The sequence below is a fragment of the Hibiscus syriacus genome, unplaced genomic scaffold (assembly GCF_006381635.1).
Source record: "Hibiscus syriacus cultivar Baekdansim isolate YM2019G1 unplaced genomic scaffold, ASM638163v2 tig00111198_pilon, whole genome shotgun sequence".
Taxonomy (NCBI): Eukaryota; Viridiplantae; Streptophyta; class Magnoliopsida; order Malvales; family Malvaceae; genus Hibiscus; species Hibiscus syriacus.
In genome coordinates this window covers 182,861-194,376 of record NW_024063014.1, presented here as the reverse complement: position 1 = coordinate 194,376, position 11,516 = coordinate 182,861, and the positions used below count along the sequence as shown (strand labels likewise).

The 11,516-nt window shown below is 35.5% G+C and overlaps 1 protein-coding gene and 1 pseudogene across 1 annotated transcript; both read right to left on the bottom strand.

The window, feature by feature from the left end:
* Nucleotides 1-3,704: 3,704 nt before the first annotated feature.
* LOC120155579 lies at nt 3,705-5,623 on the bottom strand (annotated as a pseudogene).
* A 2,105-nt stretch (nt 5,624-7,728) lies between these two features.
* On the bottom strand, nt 7,729-10,116 carry LOC120155575 (26S proteasome non-ATPase regulatory subunit 14 homolog). Its single transcript, XM_039167102.1, has 6 exons — nt 9,915-10,116; nt 9,391-9,568; nt 9,147-9,228; nt 8,425-8,601; nt 8,171-8,338; nt 7,729-8,042 (listed from the first exon to the last, which is right to left on the bottom strand). The coding sequence occupies exons 1-6, from the start codon at nt 10,054-10,056 to the stop codon at nt 7,851-7,853; spliced, it is 939 nt and encodes a 312-aa protein (XP_039023033.1). The 5' UTR covers nt 10,057-10,116; the 3' UTR covers nt 7,729-7,850.
* Nucleotides 10,117-11,516: the final 1,400 nt, after the last annotated feature.

Sequence of the window (11,516 nt, the reverse complement as noted above, 5' to 3'; positions counted from 1 at the left end):
TAATAACTCTAAAAAGACATTGATCCGATATAATTACAGATGTGCATAATAAATGATAGTTTTGTTTAGAAAATTTAGATAACTGGTTTTTAACGCCAACAAGGGTTTGCGCAAGATGCTAGATGTTTGTTAATGAATAATTTCAAGATCAGAGAATGTTCGGGAAAACAATTGACCATAGGATCTTTAAATTATAATTTTCGTTAAGAGCTAATATCGAAATTATCTGGTTAAGAAATTACGAAAATGCCCTTGAGAGGTAAATAGTCCGAGCCCTTAATGAGAAAGTACTTGAGGATTCATACTTAAATCGATTAAGTACGGATTGATTGTTAAGACCCTGACTTAGTGCAGAAAAAATCCTGATATTTCGTTGGTAAAAATCTGAGAAGGCACTTGACCCGAAAATATCCGAGTTACGAGTAAATACCTGAAGAACAATTTATCGGGGTGTTCTTTTGTCAGAATTGTTCGAATGGACTGAAATAAATGATAAGTTTGAATTTAATAATAAGATCGGATGGAAGGAATTATTGGACTACAATGGATCTGTAAAATGACCAAAATACCCCTATAATGGAAATGACTCAAGAATATCACCAAGCTTAGGAATGAGTGGATATCCTCGAGCTCTGAAATGAATGGAATAAAACTGAACACCAAAATGACCAAAATACTAAATATCTTAGATTAAATAAGGAATCCAAATAAGCATAGGTGCTGGACTACCTTTAGAAGTTATGGAATAACTTAAGTGAGTCGATCAACCTTAATGATATGTCAATACCTGAACGCATAGGTATCAGTTGAATGTGTGTTCGATGATAATTTTGAAATTACTTAGCAGCTCAACTCTAGATCGCATTCCGTAATAAGAAATGGATATTCGTTATACAAATCAACCACGAAGACCAAATTGAATTGAACAAAAGTACACTATGTATCTGAAATGCAGAAACGTTTGGATTACCCTGGAGAACTCAGAAGTAACATGAATGGACTTGACTACTAAATGAATTAAGTAACCTCAAGGACTAAGGATTAAGTAAGTGATTTGGATGAGTCTGGAAACGTTAATGAACATACATGATCTAATGTTCTTATGAATTATGAACTACAAATCAAGCACGTCAGCATTTCATGATATAGTGAAAGCGTGAAAATAAAATAAAGAAATTGAAAGATCTATTCAACGATGATTCCGAAGATGATCTCTGGACAAGAATTTTTGGTATTAAAGAGTAAATACCCTGGAAGGGTAATGAATTGACCAGTCGATAAGTATCAGTTCTGGGAGTTGTTCGATATTCCGATAAATCGACACAAATCGTAAATGTTTCAAATATTCGTTTCTTCCTTATCAGCTCAATTCACATTCTGAATAACTGATGATTCTGTCAGTTAATGAACTCTTCCAATAGTGATTCTAAATTCCAACATTCTATCGACATACTGAAGAATTGTGTTTCTATGCCTGATACAGTACCTCTAAATAATACCTGTAAACTCTGGTGTGTTCCCTAATTACATGAATATTTTATCTGATTTCTTATTTAAATTCTGTTATGATACTTGACTTGAATTGTTTGATTTTTGATATCCGTTTATGGACGGAACATGTTTTATTGGGGGTATAGTTGGAGGAAGAATACTTGCAGGTTCCTCGGCTTTGCGGTGAGAGCCTTACTGTTCGTGACGGGGTTGAATACTTGCAGGTTCCTCAGCTTTGTGATGAGAGCCTTACTGTTCGTGACGGGGTTGATTACTTGCAGGTTCCTTGGCTTTGTGCTCAGGGCCTTACTGTTCGTGATGGGGTTGTATGGTTATGGAGAACCTACACATTTTGTTCGTGACGGATGGAGAAATTACTATGGTTTTTGAATTTAAAAAAAATATGTTTTAAAAGATCGATATCTTTTCACTGGTTTTGAGGGAACACACTAGATAACCTATTCTGATCTCTTGAACTCAGTCATCCGAAATATTCTCTAAAATGAAAGCTCATTGTCCGTACCCTGAAATATCTGTAGGATCTCCGCTCAGCATAAAGATCTGTAGATGTCTGAACCGACAAGGAAATATATGTTTATCTGTATCTGCATGTTCTTCAACATCATTTGGTAGTTTTGTATTACTGAGCTTTCGAAGCTCACTCTATTACTCACCATTTCAAGTTAAACGAATTGTACCAGTGCGGTTATCGACTTCAGTAAAGGAATTCTTCCGGCGTTGTTTGCAGAGTATGGTACATGTAATTAGGAGGCATGTAATTGTATTTTGTTTTATATACGAGTCTGAAAATCTATTTTATTTTCTGATACTGATAAATGATTTTATAAATTGTTTTTGATAAAATTTTTTAAATTTTCTGCTATTTTTACAATGGGTCGCTCCGGTGGCCCTAATGTGACACTCCAGATCTGGATCGGGTTATCTGCATCGGTATGGGATTACACTTCTTGTGATCACATTTGAAGTGGGGAAAGGGGGGAAATGTTGCAACCTTTTTATTTTGCCTTTGCTTCCCTGCTTGGCACTGGCACCTTCTAGACGTATAGATTAACCTGGTTGCATTTCTTAGGCAGAAAGTCTTGGGAATACGAAACATGATGTTTATTGTACCAGGTCAGTTTCTCTTAACTTTTACATCTTAAATAGATAGTAATTGTTTATTATACTTTTTCCCCATAAAGTTTGCCAAGCATGAAAATATTTTTGTTCGGTAAATCCTAAAAACCCCAGGCCTTAGGGTATCGGTGCATCTTTTGGGAGGTTGAAGGAGATGATGAATCCTTAGCTTAGATTGTCTTACAATAACATTTAAGCTTGGGTTACTGCTAGATCTTGATCAAGTTTTCGATATGTAATTTAATATGATATATGTTTATAAACAGCCTTTAAATAATTACACAAAGAAGAAAATCCTGGTCAAATTTGTTCACTAACAATATATATGTAATCATAACTCATTAATGCATCAAATATTCACTTTGACCATCAATGATTATTCATTATCTTATTTTTTCTCGTCTTTTGTTTTTTTTTTATTTTGAAGAAAAATTTATTTCCTTGGTTACACGTTTTTTTTATCTATTCTTGTGACACGCGTTTCTTTGTTTTATGGCACGATCATTATGACTTTTGATACGTTATTCGCATACCTTTGTAGTTATTTGGTGCTCGCACTATGGTCAGATCTCTTTAGTAAAAATTGTTTGTTATATAATCGTATATAATTTGGTTCACTCATCACTCTTTTATCACTTCGTCATAAGGAATTTTTATTAAAGTTACTGAATTCTTTTGATGTTGATCATCATCCCCAAGGAAATGTTTTATTTTTCTTTGTATTTTTTAGTATAACATGTTTGTTTTTGTACGAGTGTTTTAGTTTCATTTTTCTTTGTATTTTTTTAGTTTAATATGTTTGTTTTTGTACTAGTGTTTTAGTGACTATTGTTCTAATTTTTCTCTTTATGCTTGGGTAAATTATATTCTATTGTTCTATTAGTGAAATCCAATTACCTTCTTTTGAAAGAAAAATATGGGTGATATTGTCTTCATGCCCATCAAACTGCTAACATTTTTATTGAATCAGAAGTACTAACGCGATGTGCAACTTTGTAGTTATTGATCCTAACAAATGATGAAGAAACATAGTGGAAAATCTTCCCCTAAAAAGAAGCATGATTTTACCCTTTGATTTATTGTTGTTGATAAACATAAGCCATTTACTTAGCGACTAAGCAAACTCCAACCTCCAAGGTTTCCAGGAGAACAGCAACCTGTCTCCTAATATTCATAGACATGATCTAAACAGGGAAAAATGTTGACATGAACTCCCTCAACACTTCAGTGCTAAGATCTTTGCTCCACATAAGATCCAGAAAGTCCAGAGGTTCCAAGAACTGTAATCTGCAATGAAAGCAACCGGAAATATCAGAAAAAATAGATTTTGCATAATTTATAACCAAAATATTTGTGCAGGAACACAAAAGCAAATTGGCATCAGTATTTATGGACAGTGCTTGTGCAAACGACTACCATTGACAAATATAATAAATCAGCAAAGAAAAATGATTGATTGAATGCATCTATTCGCTTGTTTTACCTTATAACCAAAGCAATTCTGCTAAGACAACGATTCTCTAAATGAGTTAGCCTTTAGCCTAGGGTTCGGATTGGTGTTCCAGAACGCCAGATGGTTAGGATGTTAAACACAGACCAGGGAAGAACAAATAGCAATTACCATATATGATGTAATCTGAGATTACTTTCCTTGCTGTTCTCACATCTTATTCACCATTTGGCACCTTAAGGGTAATCATAGTTCTCTTGTTTCACAAACATGAACTACAAGAAAATGCTACGCATTACATGAATGAACTATGTTATACACCCTCGAGGTGGATCATGCAGTCGTAGCTGAATTCATAAATGCGTTGCAAATATTCTTAGGTAGATCATCTTTGATCCCAACTCTGTCGCCAACTTCTTTTTCAAGTAGGTTTCATCAGGACCAAATGCATCCAGGTAAGTTGCATACTTTTGAAAAACTGTCTTAAGTGCAGCCGAAAAATCACTCGACAAAGGTTTTACATTCTGCAAAAGAAGATCCATTTCATCAAATGCCAAAAGCTGCTAATAGTAAAGACGTAGAGAAGAAATCATCAAGGTCTTATAGATTATAGTAATACCTCTCCACTCATTCAATGCTGTCATCAAGTTTCATTTTCATGCTGATCAGAATATCACCAAATTCTTCAACAGCTTCAGCAGCGCTGAAGACATTTTTTAAAGCTACCTGGCCGGTTTTGTCATCAGTATTCTTGGACAAGGCTTTCTTTGCATCTTGTACCACTGAATAAGGTAGCTCATCCCAACTTGCAGCCATTAAATCCTTAAAAACATTCTGGATCTCGGTGTCTGTTACGACAGGCATATGAGATACATCATCACTAAAATAGCTTGTGCTCCCCAATATCAGGGCAAAGGATGACCTGCCACCTGAATAATTTCCCTCATAAATAAAATGCGTGGAACTTATACAAATTGGTATTGTTACAAGTTACAAATTGCTACACAATCCACAAGAAGTTCTTAGTAATTGTTCTGAGACAATTATAATCATAAACACCCAAAGCACATCAATAACCCATCAATTTCTAAGTTAGCCAAGCACCACAATCCTAAGGGAGCATTAATCCGACCTTTTAAAGAGTAAGGTACAAAACAAACTTGCTCAGCTAAACAACCAAAAGTATACAATTTGGAAATCCCAGGAAGAAAAGTCGCCACGAGCTATATCATTATAAAATACTAAATCTAAGTCGATAAACCCAGCAATTACCAAGATAATGAAAAACGAGAAATGGGTTATCAAATACAAAAGAGTTTAAGAGTACAAGAAGGAAAGTTAGTGGGCGGATTAGGGGCGCCGGAAAGTGATGAGATAGAGTAGAGATTCCGGAAACCCAAGTGGTGGTTGTGATTGGCGGCAGCAACGGAGATAGCCGAGAAACGGGAATATCTGAAACAGGCAGTTCTACAAATGCATCTCAAAACCATCATCTTCTCCATTTTTTTCTGAGGCCTTTTGATTTAACCAAATATGGAGGAAGACGCTAAACAAATCACATGACAATGGAAGGTTGAAGTGCGTCTACTTAATAAAGGAATATTTGTCAGTGTTTTAAAAATCGGATCGGATCTATCGGTTCAATCAGGAATCGTTGTTTAGTCTGGTTTAATCGTTCAATCTACACCGGTTGAATCGCTACTAGTGAACCGGTCAGAACCATTAAAACGTTCGAATCGGACCGGCTGAAAATCGGAAAAACCCGTCAATTTTTTTTTTTAAAAAAATTAAACCAAACGACATCGTTTGTTAAACGAGCCAAGTCGAACTCGAATATTGCTAAGCTAGACTTGAACTTGAAAACTTTAAAAATAAGCTCAACTCGAATCAAACTCACGAGCTAAAAATTATCAAGTTCAACTCGAACTCGAAATATAATATTGAAACTTGAACTCGAAAAGGTTTGAACTCAAAAAAAATAAAAATTAGAAGCTCGATTGAAGCCTAAAATTCGAGCTTAATTGAAGTGAAAGAATAGTTCACTCAATGCTCACCAAAAGGCTCCATGATTTTGAATGTCAAATTACCTCTATTATTTATAGAAGTTAGTTGGGATGCTCTTATATGTTTATTAGCCATGTGAGATTGTTTTATTCTCATATTTTTACTCTTTAGACTTTTGGGATGCTCTTCTATGTTTCTTAGCCATGTGAGATTGTTTTTTAAAAAAAAATTAAACCAAACAATATCATTTTGTTATGATTTTTAACCCCAAATTTATTTTTTAATTATAGTTATATAATTATATTTATTATTTAATATGTTTTACCTTAAATATTATGTTGTAGTTAATTTAAATCATTTTGTTTAACTTGATTTTATGGTTTTTAACTTATATATGTTATGATTTGCTTTGAATATGACTTGTGATATAAAAAATTATTTTTTATTAAATATTTTTGGTATTTTTATTTAATTTTTTAAATAATTATAACATCGTCCGGTTCTTTCGATCGGTCGGACCGCTTCAACCGGTTAAACCATTGAACCGATAACATAACCGGTTCGCTAACCGATCCGATTCTGAAAACTATAATATTTGTTACAATTTGGGGCTGGGCTTTTGTGATCGTTATTGCTCTCTCCATTCACATCAGCCATTTTTAATTTATTGAGTTGAGATTAGTTTATATTAATTTTATTTTTATTTATGTGAAATATTTTAGAGTTTATATTAATTTTATAAAATAAAAAACGAATTTGTAAAACTTAAGCTATTCTTCCATTTTTTTAGTCATTCATTGAACTATTTTTTATAAATTTTTTAAATTTATTAATTTTGTATATATTAAAATATATCGTACAATTCTTTTAATGAACACAAAAGTTTTTTTATTCAAAGTAATCGAATATCAAATAAAATTGAACACAAATCAAATAATTTTCAAGTCATCATCCTTAGTATGTACCATGATTAGGGATGGGCATGGGTCGTGTTTTGATCCACACGACCCGACCCGAGATCAAGAAATTCTTCACTCGAGACCCGACATGATCCGACCAAAACAAGATTTCACATGACCCGAACCCGACTCGATATATAACTTAAAAACTCTCAACCCGACCCAAAATAATAAAAAATATTATTTTTATTCAATAAAAATAATAACTTAATTGAAAAAAATAATATATAAAAAGATATTATTGTAATTATTCCTAAATATATAAAATAAAATTATAATTTTTTCAAGTCAAGTTATGTATTTTTCACCCTAAACCCGAACTCAACTCGACCCAAACATCATATTTAAAAAATCCGACCCAAATCCGATTTTTTTTAAAATCCGACCCGATCAGATCAAAACCTGTCGAATTCGGATCTCATGCCCATCTCTACCCATGATATCCATGAGTTAATTACAACAAATTGATAATGCAGTGCAACCCAGGCAAGAGACACACGTAAGCTACACATTTCCTTTGTAATTTCCTTTTAACTCCTTTATAAGATAATTTTTTTAACACCTGCCCCTTCAAAGCAATGGATCTCAAAACAAATCAAACAAGCTAGCTAAACTGCAAAATGAAGAATCTCAAAAGAACTACCAAAAACATCACGGGAAGGAGGGAGGTGGGGACACACAAATTAATGAGGCAACTTGCCAGTTACTTTCAATTTTCACCAAACAATAAAAGCGGTGCGCTTCACCAACAATATATGATATCAATGTCGATACAGGTCCAGAATTTGAAAACAGTATACAGATGCTAATTAGAACACCACCGTGTCGAGCATAGTTCCCAAAGTCTGAACTATGTTTGAGGACATCAAGTTTGAGACATGTTCCTCCAAGTGTTTCTTGGCATCTTGTCGCCCGACATTTGCAATTGCCAGCTTCTCAGGAGGTAATTCGTCTTCCTCCTGTACTGCCTTGTTGTATTTTATAGCTAAATTCAGCATTTCCTGCACATATCAAAACAAACACGCATCATAACTTTGCCTTATGGAAGATAACATTAAGTAACACACACGTAACACTGTCAACAGTTAAACAGCATAGGCTAGGATGATAAAGTCCATCATTCACTCACTTGAACAGTCTGCTCATTAGTTTTGGAATGGGTATCAAATCGTCTAAGTGTCAATCCATCCGTCCACTTCTTCTTATGAAGATTCAGCAACATTTTTTCCTCAAGTTCATTCTTCCTGTAGTTAATGGCTATGGAGTAATAATGTCTATTTAGTCCATGGATTAATGCCTGCAATGAAAATGATGAGATGAAATAATTTCCCATATAAAAGAAGATGCCCAAAAACAGTCAAGACAGATTCTTCTGGAACTCACTTGAATAGATGGCTTATTAAGATGCCCAAGATTGGATGTTGTCTGACGTGGTTCTTGGCCAAGCATCATGGTTTGGGGGTTGATCAAACGGAATGCATCAATCACCACCTTCCCTTTAACACTCTGAATCGGGTCCACCACCACTGCTACAGCCCTTTGATTCAAAGCTTCAAAACTCTGCCAGCAATGAAAGATGTTAAACTTCCAAGGATAAGACTTTGACATGTTTTTTATGTCTTTCCAAAGATCAAAGCTTCAATCCAGGAAGGTGGCAGAGAGAGTAGGAAGCAGGTGAGAGCTTACAAAAGTATGAATCACAATTAATACAATGCAGTGTACAAAATGATGCATTTCCTTCCCTATCCATTACAAGGCTGGAAGCCTGGAACCATGGTGCCCTAACGTTAACAATTAAAGACAGCATAGTCAAGATGTATCTATTTGAATCACCCACACCCTCTAATAATAGGAAAGAAAGAACCAAAAAATTCAGGGATAACAATACAATAAAACAAAATACTATCAGGAAACTCAATATAAGAGCCAGATAAGTTGAATGCTTTCATTTCTTTCCAACAAAAGTATGAAATGATCAATGACCTGCATGCCAACTATTGATATTAAAACTTATATTCTGACAAGAAAATCTTCTAAGCAACAGTAACATAGCGAGTTGGCTACCATGTATATGATGCAGCGCTATGCAAAAGTTTAAACCCAACCTGCTGTGTGTTAATGTCAACACCAGAAAGCCAGCAGCCAAATCCAGGATGTGAATGGTACCAACCCACCACCATCTCCGGCCTGCAACACCAAGCAAAAATGTCAATTCAATAGAGAGAAACAGGTCATCAAGAAGTACAAAACCATCAAATCTTGTTGAATAAATATTATCTCTTCAAATCTTTGAGTTATTTTCAACAACATTATAAGTTTATATGAATGAAAGTTGACAGCAGCTACTACCTTCCTGTTTGTTTGAGCATATCAAGCATATTTGTTTGAAAAACATGATCCACAGCTTCAACACTGACACCGGTACCACTCTGAGGCATTGCAAAGACATCCACAACACGCACCGTGTACTCATCAACAAATTCTCCCAACATCAAACCCATAACTTCCATGGGAACTCCAGCTCTTCCTATAAAGGGTTCACATAAAACAAGCAGAGAAACAGAATTACAACAACTACCAAGTATATATTAAATTAAACCTAAATTGAAATCGGAACAGCTGACATTTCTCACAGGCAAGTACATGGAAGGCAGATCAGCAAATTAAAAGTTTAATTCAATAAACACTAAAGTGCAAAAGAAAAATAGGATAAGCCCATCGATTGTTTCTATCATTTTTCTGAAAGAAAACTACGAAGCTGATAAACCCTACTGACTTGAGCAAGAAAGGGAAAAGTAAAAGTAACATTGTAAGAAGAAAGAAAGAAAGAAAGAAAGAAAGAAGTAAAGGAAAGAAAGAAAGATAGAGATTACCGTGCTTGAGCATTTTGAGAAGGGCCAGAGAAGAGATGTAGACTTGCTCCGACGAATCGAGAGTCGGCGAATCCGGAGGCGGATGACCCAAAGCGCCACCAGCACCGGCGAACATCCTCTGCAACCTTTCCATGCCGGACATTGTCGATCAGAGTCTTGGAACTTTGCTTTGGGGACAAGACGAATGAAATCCTAAACTTTTGCTCTCTTGATCTTGAATCCTTCTGGGATGTAAAAGGCTACTATATATATACAGCTCATCATGTCGGTCCAGATTCGATTGGTCCAATTCAAGCAATGGCCAGTGGACTTAAATGACACAAAAATCAAATATATGGGCCTACTACTAAATAACGATGAGGATCTCATCTTATTGGCGATGATGAGCTGTATATATATTACCTGGACACGAAGGTATGCATCAATGTAGATTAATCTGAATCTATATTGTACTGATACGGGTCAAGAAATAGACAATTTCTAAAATCAAAGGGTGTCGTAAATTCGGTTAACTCTTTTGAACTGTATTTCTCTTGGGCTTTTCGAAATAACCAGAAACCTTCCATAGTCCATGGGTTTGATTGGAAAGAAATCACCTCTCCCATAGCCACTAAAGTCTGAAAGGCCCAACTTAAATGTAAATGCGGTGTATTTTTTACAATACAAGGATTATTCTTATAATTGGACCTATTCATATTTCAGATATTGTTTTGAGATGCATACTGGGTTTATTTGCAGCCACGCCACCATCAATGAGGTTATATTCTCTTACGTCCTCATTGTTGTCTTGGGTTTTCAAGTAACGGGTGCAGCTGAGGTTCCTATGCATATGTCAGTCTGAGACAGAGAGTAAAGCATCTAAAGCAGGTTTTTTCTTCACCAATTCGCATCAAAGACATAACTCATCAAGTATTATGATTCGTAATCTATATACCCCCACGCTCTTGTGTTCATGCATATACATAACTACATGCATACGTACTTGAAGCTCGGATTCTAGGAAAGCAAGTATGGTTCCGGGGATGATCCCTCTTATTCTGCCGACAAAACTTACGAGATAATGTTGTTGGAATAATTAATTCACGAGATAATGCTTTGACCGAATTAATTGCTCTAGGGGTGAATGCTACAGTCCCATGCATGTCGCCATGTACGCAGGACGAGTAACAAGGTCGCCAGGGCATCAAAGCTAAACAGATTCTCGTTTTCCTCTGAAGATACTTGTTTTTTTATTTATTTTATTTGATTATTATTATTATTATTATTACTAAATAATTTTATTTACAAACAGGCCCAATACTCGAGGCCCACTTACAACCAAACCCAAACCCGGAGCCCAATGGAAACCCTAAATTGATTAGGGTTTGTATCATCCCATCCCAGGCGCCGCTTCAGCTTCCAGCAGCCATGGCCGACAGTCCACTGCCAGGTGCCTCGTCTAGCCACTTCCAACGCCAGCTGCCACTCTACACCCCACCGTTTCAACAGGAGATCATCCACGTTATAGCCCTAAGGTGAGTCACCACCTTAGGTTTGGTGACTCACCGAAGGGTGCTCTATTACCCGATCGGATGCGGGTACCATAGTGGTCTACAAAGACCA

Excerpts from the sequence above, each read along its gene's own strand:
- LOC120155575 (XM_039167102.1), bottom strand. The coding sequence starts at position 10,056 with ATGTCCGGCATGGAAAGGTTGCAGAGGATGTTCGCCGGTGCTGGTGGC. Across the intron at positions 8,602-9,146 it reads TTGACATTAACACACAGCAG|AGTTTTGAAGCTTTGAATCA; the intron begins GTTGGGTTTAAA and ends CATTGCTGGCAG. Across the intron at positions 8,339-8,424 it reads TTAATAAGCCATCTATTCAA|GCATTAATCCATGGACTAAA; the intron begins GTGAGTTCCAGA and ends TTTTCATTGCAG.